At 45.8% G+C, this 26,488-nt stretch overlaps 1 protein-coding gene across 1 annotated transcript in view; it reads left to right on the top strand.

Annotated features, from left to right (window-relative positions):
- SEMA5B (semaphorin 5B) overlaps window positions 1-26,488 on the top strand; it is a 163,460-nt gene that overhangs the window by 58,547 nt on the left and 78,425 nt on the right. The window contains exons 4-5 of the mRNA XM_065413429.1: window positions 12,285-12,347; window positions 25,652-25,750. Of these exons, the coding sequence (XP_065269501.1) occupies window positions 12,285-12,347; window positions 25,652-25,750 (162 nt within the window). The remainder of the gene's footprint in view (window positions 1-12,284; window positions 12,348-25,651; window positions 25,751-26,488) is intronic.

The following is a 26,488-nucleotide window of genomic DNA, read 5'->3' as shown; positions in this document are numbered from 1 at the left end:
ACCAAATACATATGCAGTGTAACTTTTTTTTTTTTTTTTTAATAGTCTTTGCTTTCCATTTTTGAAATGATACCTTAGTTAGTTCTGGGCAAAAACTGTATCTTTGTAGTCCAAGTATAACACAGGGATTATTGTGAGTTTAATCTACTTCATTAAAATGCAGTCTCAAATTAATTATAGATTGCAAATCAACGTTACTGGGCCAAAGACAAGTCTGGCCCAGGAAGTCAGTGAGAGTGTTGCATCAGAGTCTGAGGGCAGGTCTTCACTACGGGGGGGGGGGGGGGGTCGATTTAAGATACGCAAATTCAGCTACGCGAATAGCGTAGCTGAATTCGACGTATCGGAGCCGACTTACCCCGCTGTGAGGACGGCGGCAAAATCGACCTCCGCGGCTCCCAGTCGACGGCGCTTACTCCCACCTCCGCTGGTGGAGTAAGAGCGTCGATTCGGGGATCGATTGTCGCGTCCCGACGAGACGCGATAATTCGATCCCCGGGAGATCGATTTCTACCCGCTGATTCAGGCGGGTAGTGTAGACCTAGCCTAAGGACACACATGACCTAGGTCACCAGGATTTGTGTGACACAGGGAGGTACTGAGGATACCTGCTGTGGCACCTGTAGGTAACTGAGTAGCTGGATCTACAAAAGTCCCCGAGAAGTGTGTGCTGAGTGCTAAAGAGTTTGAAAGCACAAGATAGAATGGAGTTTTCGGATCAGATAATCCATCAGCGTTAAATTTTGAACTGGATGCAAACTTTACAACTGGCCTCTATCACCTATTAAAACAGCCAAAACCCAGACTCTCAATCAGAATATCTATGAACTTTAAGAAAGTTCAGATTTGCGTCTGTGGCTCATCTCTGTGGTACTTATAGTGTTCTCCATTTAGCCACTGTTGCACCATGTATCTGAGATGATGTAAACATGACCCTGCTAGCTCAGAAAATGAATTCTTCTCCCTTGCATGGCTTCAGAAAGTTGCAGAAAAAGCCTTTTGGGAGAAGAACTGTGTTGAAAGGAACACAAGTCACAGAGGTGGAGGAGAGGGGAAGCAGATGCACCTGTCAATTTTATGAATGAAAAGCACATTAAATGGCACCATCAGTCCTCAGATACTGTTGCCAGAATTTTTAGTGCCAGCCTGCACAGATGGGTGGGCCACTCTGTGCATGTTTTTTGTGCCTATCATTTTGTGCAGTGACGGTACCCTTGGACTAGCTATTCAAACTCTTATAGTACAAGAATATGGGCTTTCTTCATTCTGCATATGGATCACATGGTTTCATATGAGGTCCCCAAAGTTTCCAGAACCATTGACAATAAGAAACCCCATAAAGTTTGTTTGGAAATAGGAAGAGGGAAGGAGCGAGGGGGCTGGAAGCCCCCCCCCCCCAGGTAGGAGGTGAGAAGAGGTGGAACCCTCAAGGTTAGGAGGAACAGGGAGTGAAGTACTGGTGCCCCCAATCAGTTGATCCTCAAACTGCTAAATATTGCTTGCAGGTGTAAGCATGTGGGAGATGGGGAAGCAGCTAGAAGAACATTCATATTCTCCTGTTTTCCTGTTCTGCATCCTCCTACCAGCTTCAGTCACCTAACAACCCGGGCTCTATTTTCCATGAGAGCTGGTGTCTTACCATGTCATTCCATAGGCATCTGCTGTTCTTCTCCTGATTGACACACATATCAGGAGGCACGGAAATAGTCCAGTCGATGTTTGCTGTGGCAGTGAAACTTAAATGGCTCAGACAGCTGAGAAAATGAATGAAGAATTCAAGATGATCTGCAGCCTGTTGCTTAGTTAGTTTGCAGTGTAGCTAAATGTGCATAGACAGCTTTGAGAAATAAACAGAAATAACTTTTTTTGTTTTTGTTTACTAGGGGCTAAGAAAATGTGTCATGGCTGGGCTGGCCATCTGCATTGTGATCAGGTAGTGAAATGAGTGCAAGGGTGCCTTACCCCCAAAGTTTGGTATTATGCTGCTTATGTAGGTATCAGCCAGACACACGTGCTTTATATACTCAATGTGCCGCAGAATACATATGTCTCCTTGGAAAGACTGACTGAAGAGATTCTGAAAGGTACTGGGAGATAAAGTTGGCTGAAGCAGAAGTGTTGAATGCCTCTAGGGGAAGAGGAAGGTTTCATAAGGAGCTTCTGGAAAGGAGAGACTTGGAAGGGAAGTAGAAAGGACAAGCTTACACTGAAGCCTGAGCAGTTTTTAGGGAGGCTTGCAATAGGGGTAAATCCAAGATGCTTAAGACAGCAGAAATGAAAGAAGAAACTCGGAAGTGGTTGCAGAGCTGAAAAGGGGGGTCTGGCCAGCAGAGGGATCTAAACAGATAGAACAGATTGAGTCCAAAAGGAGAGGTGATAAAAAGGCTGAGAGCTCAAAATCCTGGCCCTCCATGGGATCCTTTAGAGCTCATTGGAATGAATGGCCAGACTTCAGTTGGCTTTGAGACAGGCCCTTGGCGCACATTCATTCATTGATGTACAATTACTTTTCCTTAAACATACATTAGCATTTTGGTTTTGCAGCTATATTTTTATTAGTGACAAGAAGCTCCAGGTTCCCCTTTGCAGGGTCTTTAATTTGCTCTTTGAGTCACTGGAGGTCATTGGAGTCAGTCAGCCCTCAACCCTGTGCCTCAGAGCTTACCTGAGGTGTGTATACTGGCCTAATAAAACATGCCTTAGTGCTTAATTAGCCTCTTGACTCTAATGAAACTTAAATTGACAAATGGTGCAGTCACCGGCAACATGTTGCTATAATTTGTTCTATCAGCAAGGGCTTCTGTTATCAGCAGTCTCATCAGGCGACTTGGGGGAACCTAAGGACAGTGTTGTCCACAAAAGAAAACAACTCAGCACAAAAACATGGCTTAGAGCACAGATACATCCCTGACTTGAACTGTGTTTGCAGATTAACTCTGAGTTTGTGTGTGGAAAGTAGAGGCTCTTCTATAGAGGGCCAGATTCTGCTCTCAGTTACATTGCCGCTGTCCCAAAGGGCCCAGATTATTTACCAAGGGGCAGCATCAATTGCTAAAAAACCAATGGTGGTTCTTCGAGTGATGGTCCCTATTGTATTACACAGAGGGTTATGCACATGCTGCATGCCCCTGGAGCCGGAGCTTTTGAAAGTAGTATTGTTCGACGGTCCGCGCATGCGCACTCGTATTACCTCGTGGTTTCGCCCGAGGCAAAAAAAGGCGGGGCGGACCATCCACAGCTCCAGTTCCTTTTCACCACCGCATGGTCCGAGTAGGAGCTTCTGCTTGACCTCTTGTTTTAGTGATACATTTTAAAAAAAATTTACACAACTGTTTTTATTTTTGTTCGTAGTTAGGATTTTGTGTTTTTTTTTTTCATTGTATTTTGGTAATTTCTAGCAGTTTTTATAATTAAGGACTTGGGATGCCGCTTCAACAGTTTTTCCTGCCAGTCTCCCTCCTCCCCTGCCCCCCAGCTCCCAGGTCTGGGTACTGGATTATGCCGAAGACGCTGGGCTTCAAAGTCTGTGCTTCCTGCCCTCGCTTGTTTTCCATCAGCGATGAACACCAATGCTGTTTGTACTGTTTTTGGGGAAAGTCCACATCACCTCCAGGTGCAGTGTCTGCCTCTCCTTCCCTGCCCATACATGGGAAGGCAGACCTCTCTGCCTTAAGAAGCACCTCATGGAGGTAGCCATGGGCCCAAAGTTGGATCGTGGTTGGGGAACCCCCCCACCCCACCCCGTACATCGGCCTGAACACTCCAAGAGCACTCGCTCTATTGCAGAGCCTCCATCTGGATCTGCTGGTTCTAGTGCTACGGACTCTGCATCGGGGCCTAGCCGTGAGCCACAGAAGCATGCACATATGCATGGCAGTAAGTTTTCCTCTAAATCCAAGGAGGACAACAGCAGGATCAAACGAGTTGGCCATTTGGAGCTCATGGCCCCAATATTTGCCTTCAGAACAGTCCCATTTGGCTCGGGAGAACTCCTGTTTCACTGTCTCACTCTCCATCCGATAGATGTTTGGAAATGGAGTTAGATGATGCACCAATCAGCCTGGCTCCGATGATACTGGTGGTTTTGGAGATTCCCTTCATTGTCTCCAAACACAGCTGTGTCATCGACATCTTCCTCCCCGGCAAATGACTATCTTCAGTTTCAAGAACTCTTACGGAGAACAGCCAATGCTCTTGAGATCCCCCTAGAAGAGATGCAGGACAGTCAGCACCAGATAGTAGACATTCTGCAGGCATCGGTACTGGCAAGTATGGCCTTACTGATCAGTGATGCCATTCTTCAACCAGCATGCACTATGTGGCATACCCCGGCCACATGTGCACTGACCCCAAAGGGGACAGAGAAAAGGAACTACTTCCCCCCCAGAAGGTCAGCGTTTTTATTTTCACACCCTCCACCTAACTCCTTGTTAATACAGGCTGCGTCAGAGCGGATCAAACCATAACACCCATGCTCCACCTCGGCAGACAGGGAGGGAAAGAGACTGGACCTCATCTGTTGAAAGGCCTCCTTGGCTGGACTACAGTTCCAGATCTCTAATTACTTGGCACTGATGGCCAAGTATGACTTTATAAACCATGGCTGGACGGAGGAATTTGCAGATAAACTACCTCAGCAGGATCGTACTTGATTCCAATAGATTACACTGCTCTACAGCCAAAATGCTTCTGAAATAAATGTAGTCAAACTTTACTAATTCTGGGTCACTGAGAACGAAAACGATGCTTAAAATTGTTGATTGGCTCTAGTTTTCAAGATATGCTATTGGGTCAGTATATATGACCCTTGACTTGGGAATGGCGGAGGATAAGTGAGTTATAAAGGGAAGGGATCTCAATTTAAACCAGAAATGACTAAAATACATCTTTGACTGGATCTATGAATAAATCTATGACTGGGTTTGGACAGTACTTGCTTTTTAGGCAAAACAATGAATGATGCAATCTGAAGCTGGTATTGCGTCATACATGATATGAATCGCATCATGTTATTCCTAGAAGTCATGGATGATGCAATCATAACGAAGCTTACATCACTCTGCTGAACAAATTGCCCTATATCAGCTCTAGAAATCATACAGTGTCGTGCTCTCTTATTTGTCAGTGTTTGATTTTGCAAAGGGACACATTTCTGTTTAGCCAAAGTGAGCAGAGATGCCTCGTACTTGTGTGAACAGTGCAGATAACTTCTGCTATGTTTGTGGTGAAGTGACTTTTGCATCACAAAAGCACAGTATAACCACTATGGTTAAGAAAGCCTATCACCTTTATTTTGGCTGCAAAATTGGAGATCAGGACAAGAGGTGGGCCCCACACATATGCTGCAACACTTGTGCAACAAATCTTTGCCAGTGGTTGAACAGGAAAAGGAAATCTATGCCTTTTGCAGTGCCAATGATTTGGAGAGAGCCAACAGATCATACCAGCAATTGTTACTTCTGCATGGTGCCTCCAGTTGGGAAAGGTGTGTCAAAGAAGAAAAAGTGGACTGTGCATTATCCAAACATTCCATCAGCTATACGCCCAGTACCCCACGGAGAAGGACTGCCGGTTCCTGATGCACCAGAGTCATTCTCACTTGAGTCAGACGAGGAAGAGGAAGAGGATGAAACTTCTGGTCCTGAACCATCAATGTCACAGGACCCACATTTTCTCCCATCCTCCTCCTCTGAACCACACCTCATAACACAAGGTGAACTGAATGGCCTTGTCAGGGATTTGGAACTACCCAAGAGTAAGGCAGAGCTGTTGGGCTCCAGACTACAGCAGTGGAATCTCCTGGTAGGTGATGTTAGGTTGTCCATGTTCCGTGACCGTCAAAAGAATCTTGTCCCATTCTTCTTCATGGAAGCTGATCTTGTAGCCTGCAACAACATCAATGATGTGATGGCAGCCCTCAACATCGTTCACGATCCAGATGAGTGGAGACTGTTCATTGATTCATCGAAGACGAGTCTTAAAGCTGTTTTACTGCATAATGGCAATGTTTTGCCATCAATTCCAGTTGGTCATGCAGTCCATATGAAGGAAACCTATAACAACATGAAACAACTTTTGAGGTGCATAAACTATGACCAACATCAGTGGCAGCTTTGTGGCGATTTGAAGGTTGTTGCTCTCTTGCTTGGTCTGCAGACTGGATACACAAAGTACTGCTGTTTTCTCTGCGAATGGGATAGTCGTGCAAGAGATTCCCACTACATCAAGAAAGATTGGCCACTCCGACAGTCATTGGAGCCTGGGAGGAAAAGTGTTCAGCATCCACCACTTGTTGAATCAAGGAAGATTTTGTTACCACCCTTACACATCAAGCTGGGTCTGATGAAGACCTTTGTCAAGGCCATTGACAAAACACAAGCAGCTTTCAAGTACCTCCGTGGAAAATTTCCAAGGTTAAGTGAAGCTAAGATAAAGGAAGGTGTCTTTGTTGGTCCTCAGATTCGTGAACTTCTTCGAGATGATGCATTTGACCGTGCACTGCGTGGCAAGGAAAAGATGGCATGGAAAGCCTTCCAGTTAGTGGCAATAAATTTTCTCAGAAACAACGAGGCAGACAACTACAGGTTGTTGGTGGAAAACCTCCTCAAGGCATACAAAAGCCTTGGTTGCAACATGTCACTAAAGATACATTTTTTGCACTCTCATCTAGATTTTTTTCCACCGAACTGCGGAGCAGTGAGCGACGAGCACGGCAAGCGATTTCACCAGGACATTGCAACAATGGAGAAACGCTATCAGGGCAAATGGAGCCCATCAATGCTTGCAGGCTATTGCTGGACAGTGACAAGAGATGCTCCATTTAATGAATACAAGAGACAAGCCAAGAAGCGCCGAGTAGACACTGAATAGGACTAAACTATGTACATAATAGTTTTTTGCCTTTTGTTTCATAATAAATTTTATTTATATAACCCTTTTGCTGATTTTTAAAGTGTTACATAAACAGGACAGGTGAAATATTATCATGTAAAGCAACCATAAACACATGAAAAGACCTAGGTTTACAATTTATAATTAAAACTCTACTATCTACACAATATACATAGACATAAAATATAAAAACTTAAATATCTTAGAAACAGTAGCCAATTAGTTGTTTTAATTGTCATATTTGAATTCAGCACATCAAAATACATAATAAATAGCACATTTTATCTCTGAAGCAGACGACTTCTCAAAAATTGTAGACCAGTGTTATACAGGAAGGCAAGTTGGTCGCCAGGTCCATACTTCAGGCCGCAGTTGATTCAGCGGACATGTCCTTGCGTGTATTGGTGATTGGAATTGCCATGAGGAGGGAATCCTGGTTACACTCCTAAGGTCTCCCTGGAGAGGTGCAGAACACAATCAAGGACCTTCCCTTCCGTGAATCACACCTCTTCAACCAGAAAACTCATGATTCCTTACACACTCTAAAGGACTCTAGAGCCATCTTTTGATCTTTGAACATATACACACTGGCACCAAAGATAAAATTTTATCATCCACCACTAGTCCAACGCTATAGAACTCCTCACTTCTACCACCATTGGGCCTCTGAACCTCCTCAGAAGCGCCCTAAGATACACAGAGCCCGTCCACCTGTTCCGGCAACTCAGACCTCTCCACGACGCACTCAGTCATCGCAAAAATGGTATTTCTGAGTGCGCCTAGAGTGCCGTCAACCACTCTGTACATCAGTGCTCCTACCCTCCATGCCTTTCGGGAGTTGTCTCAAACTCTTTCTACCAGCTTGGAAAGATGCAACAACAGACAAGTGGGTCTTGGACATTGTTTGACATGGCTACACCATAGAGTTTATGACGACGCTTCCTCCACATCTCCCGTCCTAACCCCCACATAGAGATCCCTCTCACAACAGTATTTTTACCCTAGAGGAGAACTATTCGAACTATTTCCTGGCACCCAAGAAGAAAGAGGGATGAAGACTGAACTTGGATCTCCGTGAGCTCACTTGCTCAGTTCGCAAACCGAAGTTCCGTATGGTCATGCTTGCAGCCATCATTCCCTCACTAGAAAAAGGCAGATAGTTTACAGCTCTCAACATGCAAGACACCTACTTCCATGTTGACATACATCCGACCCACAGAAGGTTCCTGAGGTTCAAAGTGGGGCGTAGACCCTTCCAATTCAGGGTTCTCCCGTTTGGACTTACCACTGCCCCCTGAGTTTTTACAAAAGTTTTCTCTTGGTAGCGACTCACCTACAATGTCAGGGAATTCTTGTCTTCCCATACCTGGACAACTGGCTGCTGGCAGCATGGTCCAAAGAGGAAGCTCGAGCATTGACATCCTAGCTTCTTCTACTCATCTCCTCCCTAGGAGTGAGCATCAGTGCTGAAAAATCAACTTTTTACCCTATTCAGTCCCTGATAACCTCCAAGCCTTCGATCTTGGTCAGGACCTGCCTTTCCATCTTAGGGCACATGGCAGCGTGCACATACATCATGCCCTTTGCCCACCTGCACCTTTGTTGTCTACAGCTATGGCTGCAAAGAATCTATTCCCCTGTGCATCAGTCAATGGACATCATACTCAGCATTCCACCAGAGGTCATCTGTTGTCTTCGGTGGTGGACAGACCATATACAAGTCTGCTCTCTGTTTGAACTGCTGGCCTCCTGCACTCTCCCTGTCCTCTCCAGGAAGGTCGCTTTCCTTGTTGCCATTACCTCCGCGAGGATGGGTGGTGAGCTGGAAGCCACCATGATGGCAAAAAAACCCTTTCACCACGTTCCATCAGGACAAGTCCTCGCTGCGACTGCATCCCAAGTTTCTGCCAAAGATGGTTTCCCAATTCCATTTCAACCAACCCATACATCTGCCTACGTTCTTTCCAAAACCACATACCTCAAACGAGGAACGGCGGCTTCATTCCCTTGAGTTGAGTAGGGCCCTGGTCTTTTACCTACAAAGGACAAAGCCGATCCGGAAGTCTCCCAAGCTATTTGTCGCCATAGCGGAGAGAATTAAAGGACAGGCCATTTCCACCCAGAGAATCTGTAAGTGGGTCTCAGGGTGCATTATGCGCTGCTTGCTCTCGTCAGGGCTCTCCCCACCAGATGGGAGATGAGCCCATTCCACGAGAGTGCAAGCATCAACCATAGCTGCACTACACGACCTGCCCCTTGCGGACATACGGAAGGCGGCCACGTGGAGTTCAGAAGACACCTTTTCTTCTCACTATGCTCTGGTACATGATTCTGCGACGGATTCCTCATTCGGTGCAGCGGTCCTCCGTTCTACAGTTCTGCCATCTTCCTCGCACCCTCTGCCTCTCAAGGTACTGCTTGTCAATCATCCTCTGTGGAATACAATCGGGACCATCACTTGAAGAAGAAGAAGAAGAAGAGGAGGTTACTTACCTGTAACTGGAGGTTCTTCAAACGTGTGGTCTTGATCTGTATTTCAGTCCCACCCCTGTGCTATGGTTCTGTAGGTCTGTAGTTCTGCAGTGGAGAAGGCGCGGCCAGTCCTCCTCGCCCTTTATCACCTAGAATGAAATCCCAAGGCAATACAAGGTTGCATGCGCGGATCGCCAAGCAATACTACTTTGAAAAGCTCTGGCTCTGGGTGCATGCACATAACCCTCAATGGAATACAGATTGGGACCACCCATCTCAAAGAACCTCCAGTTACAGGTAAGTCACCTTCTCTTTTGGTTTTCATTTTGTCCTGCCAAGCGCTGTCATGCTAAACGGGTGCTGTAAAGGAGAGTGCTGCTTCTTAGTGTTTCTGAAATGGGAAGAAAACTATCAAATAAGCTATTTGCTCTGGAGTTTGTGTCGTGGGGGTGGTCTTTTGTTGTTGTTGGTTGTTTAGCTTGTCAAAAATTAATCTTAGGGTAGAGAATATTGCAGCTAGCTGGCTGTGATGATGGGACTGAACCAGGACCTAGAATCCAAACCCCCTAACTGTTGTGTTACACCTCTCTGATGGGAGCTGCCAGTTAAAATTCCACATCTGGTCTGAAGGGACTGTTGGAGTCATCTCCCTACCTCTGATGGTGTCTTTCCCCTATCTGGATACTGCTAAACTGTCCCTGCCAGTGGAGACTTATCCCCAAGCTCATAAAATACTTGTGTAGAGCAAATGTTTGGCCTTTGGAATGGGCTGAGTTGCATTAAATAACAGGTATTTCCCCAAACAATTCCCAGGAAAAGTTCACCCCCCATTCCCTCCATATTCCAGTGCAATGCTGTCTCTCTCTAGCGCACACACACACACACACACGCGCGCGCTTTTAGCTCTCATTTCCCCAAACAATTCCCAGGAAAAGTTCACCCCCCATTCCCTCCATATTCCAGTGCAATGCTGTCTCTCTCTAGCACACACACACACACACACACACACACACGCTTTTAGCTCTCCAGGTGGAACGCAGTGCTCTGATGATAATATACAAAGCACAGTTTTCAGGACCAATATATAAACAGTCCCAAACACTTCCCTACAAGGTGCTGCTTAATATAAATGTGCTTACTGGGTGGTGCTACCTCCGTCCTTGGTTGTGATTATGAGAGAGTGTATTTTGTTGAATTGGGAAAACTAATAGCTCCCCTCTTTTCTGCAGGCACTCCTCTACCTCCCATGGCAACCTGGGTTCATCTTGTGTCAAGGGGACAATTTCTGGAAACACCCAGTATTAAAATATTGGCAGCAGTCAGAAAGTTGGGGGAAAGTTCAGTTCTAGACCAAACTTTGCTGCTATTACCAATCTTTGTTATGAGCTGGAAAAAAACCCACCAAATCCCTGTCTCCTTTAGCGGAGTTTGGATCCATATCTGAACCTTACAATCCAATCTTGTTAGAAGGGCTATTTTGCTAGCACTCAGAGCAATGTACAGTCTGCATGTCTGTGTGTATTTTCACTGCCAGTTATTAAAGCTAAGAATATTTGTTTAAATTTATTTATTTTTTAAAAATGCTTAAAGGGGGAAAAATTGAGACAGTGGTAAACAGCTGGATCTGATGCTGGTATATTTTAAAGCTTGAAGTTGCTCTGTTTGATACAGTATTGCTGGGGGTCTGACTCCTCTTTCAAAGCAGTCCCTATGGGTCAGATCCTCAGCTGGTATAGACCGGCATAACTCCACTATTGGCAATGCAATATAGCCAGGGTTTAAATTCTCATATAGTATTTCCTGGAGGCTGCATCCCTCCCTTCCCCGCCCCCGCATTCAGGGTGCTGAGCTCCCCTGGTGCTCAGGGCTTCAGCCCCAGGTTTAAAAATGTTTACCGGAGCCAGGGGCGGTTCCAGGCACCAGTGCAGCAAACGCGTGCCTGGGGCAGGAAGCCGCGGGGGGTGGCTCTGCTGGTCGCCGTGAGGGCGGCAGTCAGGCTGCTTTCAGCGGCATGCCTGCAGGATGTCCGCCGGTCCCGCGGTTTTGGCGGCAATTCGGCGGCGGGTACGCCGATGGCGCAGGACCGGCGGACCTCCCGCAGGCATGCCGCCGAATCCGCGTTACCAGCGGACCTCCTGCAGGTGTGCCGCCGAAAGCCGCCTGACTGCTGTGCTTGGGGTGGCAAAATACATAGAGCCGCCCCTGACCGGAGCGCCGCTCTGGACAGCTCCAGCTGAATTTAAGCACTGAGCAGAGCCATTTTACACTAAGGATAAGCTAAGCATCTGGCCCAAGCACTCCACATTTCTTTAGCTGTAGAATCACTTCGAGGTCTCTTCCCCCCCATATTCCCTTGCCAAGATATCCCTCCATTTCTCATCTTATCCAACTGATTTTGCAGTGTGACTAAGACTAGGTTTCAGTAATAGGGTGATTATCTCAGGGGAGCTTTTAAGGAAACTTAAACAAGTTTGTGCAAAATTATTGTTGAATACCTACGACTTTGCTGTAAGGATTTTTGTTGTTGTTGTTCCATTTAGTGCTTAAAGCTGGTACTTTTACACTGCACTGTACCTTTAAAAAAGGCAAAGTCCTGGTGTATGGGGCTTGTGTATTGGACCCTTCCACTTGAATTATAATCAGATGTTGTATTTACATGCAAATTAAAATCTGTTCTCTGTTAACGGGTTAGTTGCCTCAACCCCTGGATGGTTCATCTATTTATCATTTGTTTGCACTGTGAGCACAAGAAGAATGATATATATGACATTATGTTTACTGTCCCAGTGCCTGCTGCAAATTGCACTGCATAAATTGACTTGAGATGCTTGCTCTTGTTTCTTTGAGTCTCCAGATGTGGGTTAGCCAAGAAGCAATAGTTCACACTATTATCATGTGACTTGTACATTTTGGTTTCCCAGGCAACAGAATGGGGCTCAGATGAAGACACTAGGAGGTCCTGTCAGAGTAAAGGAAAAACTGAGGTAAGTTTTGCTTTGGCACAAAGAGGCTGCAGTTAAATTATTTGCTTCACACCCTTGGAAATACATGCAGGGAACATCTGACACCCGCTCTAGTTTGTAAATCTGCAGGGTTTTAGAGCCTCCACAACAAATGCATACGCTACATAGAACCAGCCATTTGAAAGGCCCTCTGTTCTAGTTATTAGACCTGCTCTGCATGAAATTTGAAGGTAATTCACTGCTGGAAGGGGAGTAATTTGTGACAAATCAGAGAGCAGAATGGTGGCAGACCAGGAGTAACATTTATTGTATAGCTGAGACTGATCAGGTCAGCTTACGCTTGGTGTGAGACAGTCAGTTTCTGGATCTCAGCCATGTCGGTTTGCATTCGGCTTTAATTGCAGACAAGCACATGTCCTGGTATAATTCACTCAAACAGCATTGTTTAATCTGATGACAGAAAACAATTCTCTACATCAGGGACATGGCAGCATTCTTTATAAGATAGGTCCGCCTTCCTAGAATGCAATTCAAACCAAAAACAGTCCATGTAAAGAGCTTGGATTCCAACACACCTGAATTTGTGGGTGTTTTTGATTCAAGCTCAGATCCGCACCCACAATTTGTAAATGGCCATTGTCGTCTTATGAAGCCCAAACCAACCCCCGGTTTTGAAAGCTGGGAACTTCAGGGTATTTGAAATTCTTATTACTGTATTACAATAGCACCTATAGGCCCCAACTGAGACTGGGGCCCCATTGTGCTAGGTGCTGTACATACATATACCAAAAAAACCCAAGATGAGAGAGAATTTAAAAAATCAAGACACTGGGAACTTTTGTAAGTTGAATCTGAAATCTTCTGTACTTACGTTTTAGAATATATACGCTGACGTGAGCATTTCACTATCACCACCCACTGTGGAATGCGCAAGAATAAAATGACATTCCATTGTTCATGAAGTACTTGAATTTATAACCAAGCATTATTTTGTCAAGCCACAGAGCAACCCAGTATGAGATTCCCATGCACTCAACTGAGCACATCGCATGATAATTTCACTTTTATCTTTTTAACGTCATGTCAGTGGAAAGCAATGGTTTGTGTGTCTGGTTTTTTGCTGCCTGCTCTGTCCCTGCTGATCACATGGCAAAGAGTTTGACAAACATTTCACTAGAGGATAATGTTCTGAACAGTTGAGTTCAAACTCATTTTGAGCCATAGCTTAGAGGACCGTAGTGCATGCAGTTGGCCTTTGCTTGCAGATATGTCTTGAATCCATCTTACAGTTCTCAGGGACAATAGTTAGAGTGGCACTGAACTATTAGAAGCACTGAAAGCAGACAGGTGTTGCCTACTGGTCTCACAACAAGACCTGTAGCTAGGCAGGAGGGAGGAAAGATGGTCCAGTGGTTTATGGTGCTAATTTGGGACTCAGGAGAGCTGGGTTCAATTCCTTGCTCTATCAGTCATTTTATGTGACAAATGACTTAGTATCTCTGTCCCTCATCTGTATGATGGGGATAATAGCCCTGCCCTACCTCACAGGGGTGTTGTGAAGATAAATACACAGAAGATTGTGAAATGCTCAGATACTGTAATAATGGGCACCAAAGAGATAGAGCCAAGAGTTCTGGACATCAATTATCCCATAGCCAGGGCTAAGTTACTTGACCTGTCTGCTTTAGTTCCCCCATCCAAACATATATTTATTTATTTGTACTTTTCAGGGAGGGGTTTTCAAAGCCACCTAGAGTATTATAGTGCCCAAATCCTATTCATTTTCATGGCAATTGAGAGTCTAAATCAGATCCCTCGGGTAGCTTAGAAAATCTTGCCATAGAGTGCCTGGAGCTTCAGCCTAAGAATACAAGTCACAGATAAAATATTAACAAAATACATGGTGAGCTGCTCGTATATTGCCGTAACAACATTAACTGTAGTAGTAACCCTACACCTGACCACCTATTGCATGAGGCTGGGTGCTTGCTCAGGTCCAAGTCCCTTCGGGATTGCAGGTTAAAACCAACATCTTAAAGTGTCACCTTATTGGCTGGCAGTGCATTGTGTAACACTTTGCTGCCTCTTTCCCTGTCTTTCAAGTGATGTCACATTGAGGGTGTGGCTAGCATGAGTAACAGGGTGGGGCATGGGGAGAAGTGACCCCATTGGGTCAAAGATGCATTCATTGTCGCTAGCGAGGAGCTCAGCATTCAGTGTTTTTTGGTCTGTCATTAGCTGATGTTCCTCTCTGGTTGCATAACAATCAGACCCCACCACTGGTCATTTTGCATAGTACACAGAGACTGGCAGCGCTCCGAACACGTTGCTCTGGGGTGAGTGCTGAATTATTTTTAGCTCTCCAAATTGGCATGCCTTCCCGCTAGGGACTGAGTGGATTGTGTGGGAAAACTTTAGTGGAGGCTGCCTGTAGTGTACAGTTGTGAGAGTCCCAGGCTGTATGCCTGTCAGTAATACAGAGGTCAGAAAGAAAAAGAGAGACAAGGAGCTAATAGTGATTGGGGAGCAATAAATCTTACTGAGGGAAACACCTGATTAAAAGTCGAACTAGAAGAAATCCTACCGTGGCATTCTTTGTATGCTTGATCAGCAATATGCTCTTATTCCTCTCGTGCATTTAGGGGCCAGTCTTTCCCATGTGCTGAGCCCAGTTACAAAGGCTTGGCGCAGGTAGTCCTGTATGCCAGGGGCTGGAATCTGCTATCCCCAGCTGTGGAGTGGATGTACTGTTACAAGAGAATGTGCTCTGCAGGCTGATTCCCATGCTGTGCAGAGGGTGTGTCCTCTTAGGCCTGGTCTACACTAACCCCCAACTTCGAACTAAGGTACGCAACTTAGTCGACATACCTTAGTTCGAACTTACCGCGGTTCAGACGCGGTCCACACGCGGCAGGCAGGCTCCCCGTCGACTCCGTGGTACTCCTCTCGCCGAGCTGGAGTACCGCAGTCGACGGCGAGCGCTTCCGGGATTGATATATCGCGTCCAGACCAGACGCGATAAATCGAACCCGGAACTTCGATTCCCAGCCGCCGAACTAGCGGCTGGGTGTAGACATACCCTTAGTTCCATTTCACCCTGGGTCCTCTCCACCCATTGGGAAGGACACAAACCAGATATGATAAGGGCCATATAACTACCTAGATAGATGGATATAGATAAATGGAGATGAGTCCGGATTTGCCCCTTATTATAATTTTTCCAATGACCTGATCCTGTGTTCCTTCTACTCTTGTTAAGTTGGCAGTGCAGGATTCATCCCCAAGTTTGATATGAGGTCCATTGAAATAAAACTGGCTGGAAAATCATTAGGAAATCCTGCTTGGTATCTGCTGCATGCCGAGGAAAGATAGCTTGGCTGGGATGCAGGCTAAGCTGATTAATGGAATTGGTTGTCTAAGGAAATAAATATAAATATCTGAAAGCGTATTAATAACAGTGCTCGGAAGCCTCCAAGGGGGTGATTTTTTTGAAAAGAGTGGACTGCAGCAAATAAATTAAATCTGTTTGCTGCAGCCTTAAATGACATGGCTTTGGAAAGAGCAGTGGGTAGTTCTGCTGGTTAATGCTCTGTACCTCAGTGCCATGGGGGAGAGACGGGCTCAGTTCATTGCTATTGGTGTTCCTTTAGGCTGGGAGTGCTATAGAGTGAAGAAGCATGTGTAGAAGAGGAGAGTCTTGGGTCACTCAACTGGGATCTCCTCTGGCTAGTGAAGGTGACCCAGTCAATCCAGCTCGGCCAATAGGTCTGGGATTGTGCTAAGGTTCTTCTTGGGGGGATGATGTAAATGGAAGGGGGAGAGATTGTGAACTTCAGTGCTGATTCCCCAGAAGGAGAAGAGGCCAGAAGAAGCTGTGACACTTTCTCAACGCACTCAGGATTATAAATCACCTTGTTATCCCCCCTGCCTCAGTTAGAGAGAGACAGCTCCCTGTCACTCCAGTCTGTTAGCCACCCAATCTCCTCAGAAGCTTTTCCAGCCTTTTTTTCGCCTTTCAGTTCATCTTTAGGTGCACTCTGAGCCCTCTTGAAGAGCGTTTTCCTGTAGCATCCAGCCCCTGTCACTGGACACTCACAGAAATAACCAAGTTTGCTGTCTCCCAAGAGAAAGTGTACACACCAGCCTGTTTGGTTTAGTGGAGCATTTATACTTCACTTAATATACAGCACTGAGATGAATTTATAATAAAACCAAGAATAAGTTTATTACGAAACAGAGATTTAATTGATACTGAATAGGGATAGTGGAAACAGAATTGGGTACAATTAAAACGAAAGTATAGCAGCCTTTTAAGAGATTAAACACAACTTTAGCAGGCTACAATCCTTGTCTAACGAAAGTTGCTCACCTAAAGCAACTTCAGTGTCACTAGCCCTGTCCCTGGGCCAGGATCCAACTTTCATTAATGCAAAAATCGCTGTTCTTTTTGCTCCCTCAGTGATGGATAGCAAAATGGCTCTTTTTCCTTTTTATAGTCTGGTAATCCTTTGAAATGGATCCTTTTGAAGTGTACCTCCAGCTAAGATCCTTCTCCCCTGCTGCTTGTGCTGTGGTATGCTGACACCATGCTTCTTTCCCATCCTCTGGTTAACTTGATCTTCTTGTATACCTCAGATGCAAATATATTCCATTGGGTTTGGTTTACCGTGCTTAATTTGCATCTGAGACCTAGTCAGACAGGTAAACCAACATTCCTTTGTCTGGGAAAAACTTGTTTATCAATCCCTGCCTGCTTACATAGTTTAAACATACTTTTAGAATGTTCATTACTCCTGGGGAAATTCTTCACCACTGCGCATGTGCAGAATTTATGTCCCCCGCAGATTTTTTTGCTTCCCCGCAGAAAAAATGACTTTCTGATGGGGAAGCAAAAGGAAGCCACAAGAGCGGTCATGCGACCCCGCCCCAAGCAGTATGTTTCAGGTGCCCAGGGCAGCTGGCAGAGTGGTAAATCACTGTGGGGTTGGGGGCGGGATTGGGGAAGACCCGGCTGGTGGCTCCTACCCTGGGCCGGGCTCAGCTGCTAGTCCCGGCTGAGCTGGGGAGGATTGGACTTCCTCTTCCCCTGAACAGCATCCGGGACCATGTCAAACCCACACCCAGATTTCTCCCCTGGCTATAGGAAGCTCTGCAAATTCCCTCCCCCCACCCCCCACCCCCCGTGCTTCCTATACCCATCGCTCCTCAGCTGCAAGGGGAGGGATCACTGTACAAGGAGCTGCTTCCCCATCTGCCTAACTCCTGTGCATCCAGATCCCCCTCATACCCAAACCCTCCCGCTGAGCCTCACCCCCCCCACACACACACCCAGAACCGCCCTTGATAAGCCCCACTCCCCCTGCACCTGGACCACCCAACGAGCCACCCGCACCTGGATCCCCACTCACTGAGCCCCAACCAGCTGCACCTGGATCCCCACCCAACTGAGCCCCACTCCCCCAGCATCTGAATGCCCTCATTAAGCTCCCAACACCCAGACCACCCTGCTGAGCTCTATCCCACACACACCCAGACCACCCCCCCCCGCTGAGCCCCAACCATCTTCACCTGGACCCCCCTGCAGAGTTTCATTACCGTTGCACCCAGAACCCCCCAACAAGCCTCCCTGCATCCAGATCCCCCCCTCACACACCCAGATCCCCCACTGAGCCGCCCACACACAGATTGCCCCACACAGAACCCTCTCAACCCATACCTGGATCCCCCCACACTAAGCCCCTCCACACTTGGATCCTGCCTTGCTGAACCTGCCTGCCCACACCTGGTGCACCTGGCACGGAGGGGCAGGGCCCTGGGGTGTTGCTGGGGCAGGCCCGGTCCTTGCGCTGTGTCAGGGTTGGGTGCAGCCTCACTGCTGAGTCCATATCCCGGAGGGGGGAGCTGCACAGTGATCTCCCACCTCTGTGTAGCCAGTGGCCTGTGCTCCCCAATGCCATGCTGGAGCCTCCACATTTATTTGACAAATAAAATTGGCAGAATTTTAAAATATTGTGCACAGAATTTTTAATTTCTTGGTGCAGAATTTTTAATTTTTCAGCACAGAATACCCTCAGGAGTAGTACATGCAACTACTAACATATTACTCGTACATCTGTCACGCGGTGCTTATGAGGACCACTAGGATATAAGCTTTCATTTGATGTCATCTTGATCGATAAATGCTATGACAGCAATGTGCTAGGTGTAGTGAATTTGTCAGGGCTGATCTTAGTTGCTGACACAGGGTGGCAAATCACCAAGGTGTCACAGAAGCCCTTTCCCTTCCCACTTCACCACTCACACACAGCAAGCAGGGATGATCTGCTTGGGTCTTGCTGGCAGTGCCATAGAACTTCTAAGGGGCATGCCTGGGGAGGGCTGCCCGTGCGCATTGGGATGGCTGCACTCTGCTGTCTATACCTATTGCACGTGAGTAGAAATGGGAGTGCCTCCGAGGCTTCTCCCACACCGTTACCAGCCAGAATTTCGTCCCGTCAGGGCTTCTCCACTGGAGTGCAGTGTGTTTTCTGCTCCAGGCAAACCCAGACCCACGGGAGGCACAGTCGAGCCCGCTGCAGCTGAATGCACTCGTGTTCACTGTCCCTGCAGCCAAGAGGGCCACGAACAATGTCTTTAAATGTATAGAGCAGTAAGTGGGAACTGAAGCAAACCCTGGTGCAGTGGAAATTCCCAAATTCCCATCCCTGTCAAGAATGTTTCCCCTGCATTCAATCAATGCCATAGATAGAGCCATGAGTCTTTGACAGTAATGTGTAAGTTACAGTGGAAAATACTGAATCATAGAATTAGAGAAGAAATACCAGCCAGGGCCAGTCTAGAATCCATCCCCTGATACCGGCCATGCAGGGTCTCTCCCCACTGTGTATTCTTCAGTATTTGGTCTGATCCGCTTTTAAATAACTCAGGCAATGTGGCTTCCATTGCCTCACTTGGGAGGGTAGGAATGACCATATTAACTGAGGGCTTGTCTTCACTTAAAAGACTACAGCAGCACAGCTGCGGTGCTTCAATGTAAACACTACTTACGCCGACGGGATGGAGTCTCCTGTCGGTGTAGATAACCCACCTCCCAGAGAGGCAGTCGCTAGTTCAATGGAAGAATTCTTCCATTGACTTAGCGCTGTCTACACGGAGACTTGGGGCAAGTCTACACTACTGTGCTGCACTGCTGTCGCGTGTCTGGTGAAGACACGCTATGCCAGCAGGACAGCGCTCTCCCGTCAGCATCGTTACTCCACCTCAATGAGAGGCGGGAGCTATGTGGGAGTGAGAGTGTCTCCTGCCGACTTAGCGCTGGTGTGGACAGCTCTTAGGTTGATGTAATTTGGGTGGCTCGGGGGTGGCTTTTTCACACCTCTGAGCGACATAAGTTACATCAACTTAAGCGGTAGTGGAGACAAGCACTTAGGTCGGCTTAACAATGCCACTCAAGGATATGGATTTTTTGCACCCCTGACCAATGTAGTTAAACGGACCTAATTTTCTAGTGTAGACCAAGCCTCAGACCAATGGTCCATCCAGTCCAGTATCTTGGCTGTTACAGCACCAGTAACAGCTGCTTCAAAGGAAAGATCCAAGAAACCTTTCAGTAGTAGCTATGGAATAACCTGCCCACAGGGAAGGTTTTTTCCTAGCTCCTTCAGCCCCTTTGATTAGAGGCTGGTTGAAACCCTGAAGCATGAGAGTTTTTATCCCTTCCAAATCACGTGGAATAAACCCTTGCTGTTGAAACTCTAGATGTTCTTTTTCTCCCTATAAACTCCTATTCCTTTTTAAAAAAATACTTCTAAGTTCTTCGCCTGGATGATATCTTGAGGCAATGAGTTCCACAGGTTAATTGTGCATAGTGTGAAAATATACTTCCATTTATCCACAACCAAGATCTTACCACTAGGGGTCTGATTGTAGTCCTCCTCTTACCTATACCTTTGTTCAACGTTACTCCATTTCTCCTAGTAAAACCACTGTGGACCCCACACCAAGTGGCTCTTCTCCTTCCTTGCTGTCTGAATGGCTTATGTGTTTCTTTGCCAAGGGCAACAGGTCATCCAGAATCGATCCTTCCCCATTATATCATGTGTTTGTATTTTTACATGCTAGTTTCATGATCCACCAAGATGTTCAGCTCACCTGTTGTGCACTATTTTGAGCCAAATGACTAAAAACGAAATAAAAAGCACACAGAAAACCCATCCCCACTGATGTATTCAAAGTGAGGTCCCAATTAAAGGGGGTCCCACCATATAGTCAGTCAGAAGGAAAAATACATCTGTGCAATGAGATTAAGGGTTGGCATGTTTCAAACCCCCAGTATTCAAAGATGACAGATTACATGCCTTGGGAAGCATCTACAGCAGGTTTGTTCTTAATATGCTGAAAACTGCCTTTTGATTTTTATCTGAACCTCAGCTCAGCAGGGACTTCATTCCCCTTTATTTGCCTTGCTGGTCTCCCCAGATGAAGAAGGGCAGTAATGGGGAGAAGGCGAGAAAGGCGCCATTTTCTGTGATTGGGTTTGAAATGCTCTTGGTGACAATTCAGAGCAGCCTGCAAGTGTGTAAATGCCAGAATGAGGCCTGCTCTTAATACCTTGCTGGTCTATATTACGTTGTTCATGGAGCTTTTAAAGCCAAATGTTGGAATGAATGAAACAAAGTAGCAAAGATTTAAATTAGGTGGCAACAATCAAAGTAATGGAAACAAAACTAACCATTAATTAGCCATTGGAACAATTTACCAAGGGTCGTGATGGGTTCTCTATCACTGACCATTTTAAAATCAAGATTGTATGTTTTTCTGAAAGATCTGCTCTAGGAATTATTCTGGGGAAGTCCTATGGCCTGTGTTCTACAGGCAGTCAGATTTGGTGGTTACAATGGTCCTTTCTGGTCATGAAATCTATGGAACCGCAAGTGAGGGCTTTAGGGAAGTTCTCTCCCTGATATTGAAGCGGGGTGACCTAGTGGATTGAGTACTAGGCCAGCAGTTAGATGCTCATGCTTTCTAGGAAAACAGGAATAGCTCAGCTGGATCAGACCAATGGTCCATTTTGTTTAGTAGCTTGTCTCTGAGAGTGGCCAATGCTAGATGCTTCAGAGGACAGAGCAAGAACTCAGAAGTGGATAATTATGGAATAGCCTGTCCTTAGTGGAAGTTCTTTCTGACCCCATTACTTAGAGGTTGGCTTATTTTTTGAGCAGTAAACATAAGGGTTTATATCAGTTCCACCCTCTTTTTTTGAAAATAATCCTATCTATTGTAATGGGGGCTGTTTTTGTTAGTCATGTAAATGTCCAGTCCTTTTTTTGGAATCTGATTAAACTCTTGGACTCAGTAATATTTTGTGGTGATGAATTCCACAGGCTGATTGGTCACAGGTTCATTTGGGCTGGTGTCATGACATCAGATTGTGATGTAAATATTGTCGTGTCATGGAGTCTGGCTTGCCAAACTTTGTGACCAGCAGGAAAACCTCTTTGGATTCAGCCACACCTATTTAGAACAATAATTGCTCCACATCTAGCTAGTAAAATCTAGCACTGAATAGCTTCTATTTGTTTAAAACGTTTATGCCTAAGAAGCTGGCAAGTCAGAGGCTGTGAGTTGAAGTTGGTTATTTTGCAGCATTTGATTTAATTTCACTAACAAGTTACAAATTTAAGTTATAGGGAGAAGTGTATCAAATACAGCCACAGATAACTTTTCAGAGAGACCCCAGGTCTTGTGGACAAGGTGGTAAATTTAAAGAATGTGTATAGAAGGCTGGCCTTTTACAAAGCTATTTAGAGGGGGGGAAATAAGGGGATATTTCATGTTAAGCACATGGGGAAGTTTTGAGAGTCAGTGAATCTAAACATTTCTGCATCATTCTTGCTTTTGCTTGAGGCTTTCACATAGCACAGACAGGCAACTGAGAGTGTGGAGGCAGCAGTGAAAAATGTAAGATTAATACAGTACTATTTTTAGGGATGTGTAGGAGGTTGTGCTATTTGGTGGCTAAAGGAGGGGACGAAGTCAAGACTTCTGGGTCCTATTCTCAGAGCTGCCACTGACTCTAAGTGCATGACCTTGGGCAAGTCCCTTAACACCTGTTTGCCACAGTTCACCTTTCTGTAAACAGGAGAATAATACTTACCTGCTTCAGAGGGATGTTATAAGGCTTTCAATAATGCCAAGGAAAATTCTTTAAGCTCAGTGGATAAAAAGAACTATGTTATCATTGCCCTTCTTCCAGAAGTGTGCAGCATTGTTATTGTCACTAGAGACTTAGTTCGGTTAAAGAAGCTATGCAGATTCCAGGCAATTATTTTGTAGGAATAAGACAATTACATTTGCCCCATGTTATCTCTCTGCCTGGCAGCGTTCCCTTCCTCCTCCTCCCAAGCGGTGTAGAAAATGCCACTATTTGCCCTAGCTTCCATTACAACCAATGAAAACTTTAGCAAATTCAGCTCATTCAATTTTGTGAAAAATATCAGCTGTCAAATGCTTCTGTTTTAACCTACTACCCCCATACTAACCATGTTCTTTGCTGCCACGATCAGGAGCGGACAAGCTGAGTCACAGGTCAGAATGTAATGCTACGAGCTCAGACCACAGTGGTAAGATCTCCTCAATATAGATTCCTTAGCCATTCACCTTCTGTTTTGCTAAATGGCCTACATTTTTGCTGGAGCGAGCACAATTAAAAACCGTGCATAACCTCTCAGAAATACAGGTAATTTACCAGCCAGATCGGGATGCTTTGAGCATCCTAATCACCCTGGAGTAGAATTCATGTCATACTTTGCTGCTTATTGTTGCTGGCTGCCTGCAGAGTCAGGAAGACCCTGCAGCATCAGTTTACAGGTCGTTCATTTTTTCAGTGTTATCTTGCCAGCCATGAGGGCTTTTTTTTTTTTTTTTTTTTTTTTTTTAATGGAAGTGAAGGTCCAGAATATCGTTCTGTGGCAAAGCGGCAAATTCTGTAAAAGATGTTTATGTTGTTCCTAAAATAATAAAAAGGAATCTAGGCAACACTCTACGCACCCCTAACACAAGTTACCCCCCAAAAGATCAAATTAAACAACTGTGGCTAATTCAGATCAGATGCTGATTACAATCCCCTCAAGGCTGGGGGAATGGGGAGTAGGAGTGGGGTTGGGTTAGCTTCTTTGAGACTAGAATTTGGATACAGATCTGCATACTGGGTTAGATGCTGAACCTTCCCCACATCCTAAATAGAAAATTTTGTGGGGAAAAGGGATTGGGCCCATGTCTAGTTATTTATATAGCAGCCACTGACCAACATATTCTTGGTCCTGTACCGCTATCAACCCCAAATCTGCAGTCCTAATTCAGGCAAAACCCCCACTGAGTTATTGGCTGAGTCGGGATTGCAGAACTATGACTTACATATACAAGAATTACTTTACCCACCAGTGAAATGCAGCCGCCTCTAGGGTAGAGGGGGGCAATCAGATCACACAACAGAATACGACCGAGTGAGAGGAGACATGGTCAGACAAGCCCTTAGTCTTATTTAAAAAAGCACAAGAGCTTTAATTTCAACACAAAACAGATAAGGATCTTGTTATTTAATGTCCTGTTTGATAGACAAAGCAACAGTTTATCTGCTTCTGAAAGATGAAGTGGTGGATCGACCCAGCTAGGATTTGAAGCTCTGGTTCCAGGGCACTTGGGGTTTCAAATTTGATCCCTGCTATATCTGATCAAGAAACGATAAACCTGAAATTAAGATTGGCAGTTACCGACTCAATGGAAAAGTGCAGCCTTCACATGAAATCCTTGAGTGCTCCCAGACTAGCTCTGAAAGTGCACATCCCACTGTCTGGTAGCATCTTAAAAAAAAAAAAAAAAAAAAAATAATCCCCAAATATTCTAAACATCAGTACCTTGTTCTTAGCTAACGCTGGTAGCCTTTCCTTAAATACAATCCTTCCAGGAATTGATTTCCATGTAGCAAATGAAAGGAGATAGGACTTAATCCAACTGAGCAAGTCTCTTCCCTCCCAAATGATATGGAGTGTTTTTACATGGCTGAATCTTGCAAATGAAGTCTTCAGGGAAATGATCAGCCGCTTGTAGGACTTGGAGATAGGGGAGCTTGCAGCATGATTGCGACTCTCAAAAGAAGGAGCTGTGTCTGCAATTGTGGGCTCAGCTTAATGGCAAATTATTATCTACAGCGGGGGGGGGGGGGGGAGGAAAGCAAAGCAGCCAATGTAGCCAAGATGAGGTTATTATTTTTAACAAGTTTCCTTTTCTGTTTACAATAGAATTTAATTTGATTTCTTTACAATGTGCCCTATGAATGGTAGTCGATGAACAAGTGCTTGTATCCTTTTCTCTGTGAAGTGCAGGATGGACAGAGACCCCTAAGCCATGGTTTTGATGGCAGTCTTGCAGGACATCTCCCATATTCTGCAGGGCTGTTAAGGGCAGCTCTGGGGAACTGGGGCAGGGACCATGGATTTACGGCTGTGCAGATCAATCAGTCATTTGCTGCGTGCTGGAGTCCCCAGTGACAGATGTAAACAGGGGCTTTGCTGACACTCAGTGGCCTGGGTTGGTGTGGGAAATTTGTTTTATGCTGCATCCTGTGAAACTCCTGAGAACACAGTCCCAGGGCATGAGAACCAGGCAGTGGAGCTGCCTAGACACAAGTGAGCCTCGTTGCTCGACTCTCAGGCCTTGTCTACAGCAGAGAATTTCTTACTTGTTTTTCCAGCAACAATGCAACTACACTGCTGCTAGCAACAGTATGAACCCCAGTGTAAGCAGGGCACCTGGTCTGCACTACAGCTTGTGCCATTGGTTATACTGGTACAGCCGCACCACTGCTAGGAAAATGGGTACAAAATGTCCTATTGTGGACACTCCCTCATTCTGCAAGTTAGGTGAAGTGCCTAAAGTGAGCCGTTGGCATAACCGGTGAAGGGTAAATTAGATTAGATTATTGCAATCCTTTCAATGGAGTGGGGATGGGGGCGGTTAGAGGAGTAACCAACAAAGTGGATTTCTAACATCTCCGTGGACACCTTGCTTTGCACATTGGTCATTTGTTGCCTGTCTGACTTATCCATTCAGGCAGTGGACTATACAAAGCTGTGTATTTGTACAGCACTTTGCACAATGGGGCCTGATCCTGAATGGGGCTCTCGGATGCTATTCAAAGATAAGTAATGCTCTAAGGTATATTTCGGCTGTAACACAGGTAAGGAAAATACGAGGATTTTTTAACAAAACTGCTACCTTGACAGTCCCCCTTTCACATAGACTGTTTGTCTTTTCCCTTCTTGCAGGAGGAATGCCAGAACTATGTGCGAGTGCTGATTGTTTATGGCAAGAAGGTTTTTACCTGTGGTACCAATGCCTTCTCCCCAGTGTGTTCCAGTAGACAGGTCTGTTATTGTCTTTCTCTTTTGGGAGGGGGAGGGATGGTGGAGAGAGATGAGGGTGTGTTCCAAGGAAAGAGTCATTTTGAGGCGAAGATGGAAGTATTCCCTATTATAGAATAAATATTTAAAATTCATTTGATCTGAAATTGTGTCTCTTTGCTGTGATCCCACCCACCCCCCTTGCTGGGAAATGAGGCTGATGCTATATATGGATTGGGTTCAGCTACAACACAATATTTGTGGCCTTGTGAGTCACACACTCCCTATAGGGTAGTGCTTTGTGAGGTGGGAGGCTGACTGTGGTGGAAGGGGCTTGGACTCCGATTACCCTTTTGTTCTGGGAGGAGAGGGTTTTTTTCACTTGTCCTCACCCCAGCCCCTTGTAGGGAGCAGGGCAGAAGAGCTGGAGAGCTGTGAAAGGGGCCTTGGGGTGAGAGGGATTACAGGGCTGTTGAAACTTTACGCCTTTCATGGCTCTTTCTTGCTCTTCCCTTGCTCATAAGCCTGCTGCTGACAGCTAGGACTGGTCACACGCATCTGTTGTCTCTATAAGGTTCTTCCCTAGCTGAATGCTCAGTCAGCTTGAACTGGAAGCTGTCTCTGTTTTAGGATGTTGGGGATGTGCATGGGGCATGCTCGGTCCTCTGACATCCTTCTCAAGACCCAGATTATCCCGGGTGGCAATTGAGCTGGGTGGATTCAGGAGACATGGAACACAGACTAACTAATGGGGGGGGGCAT

The sequence above is a fragment of the Emys orbicularis genome, chromosome 11 (genome assembly GCF_028017835.1).
Source record: "Emys orbicularis isolate rEmyOrb1 chromosome 11, rEmyOrb1.hap1, whole genome shotgun sequence".
Taxonomy (NCBI): Eukaryota; Metazoa; Chordata; order Testudines; family Emydidae; genus Emys; species Emys orbicularis.
Note: the sequence above shows the minus strand (reverse complement) of the source record. Positions and strands in the feature narration are given on the sequence as shown.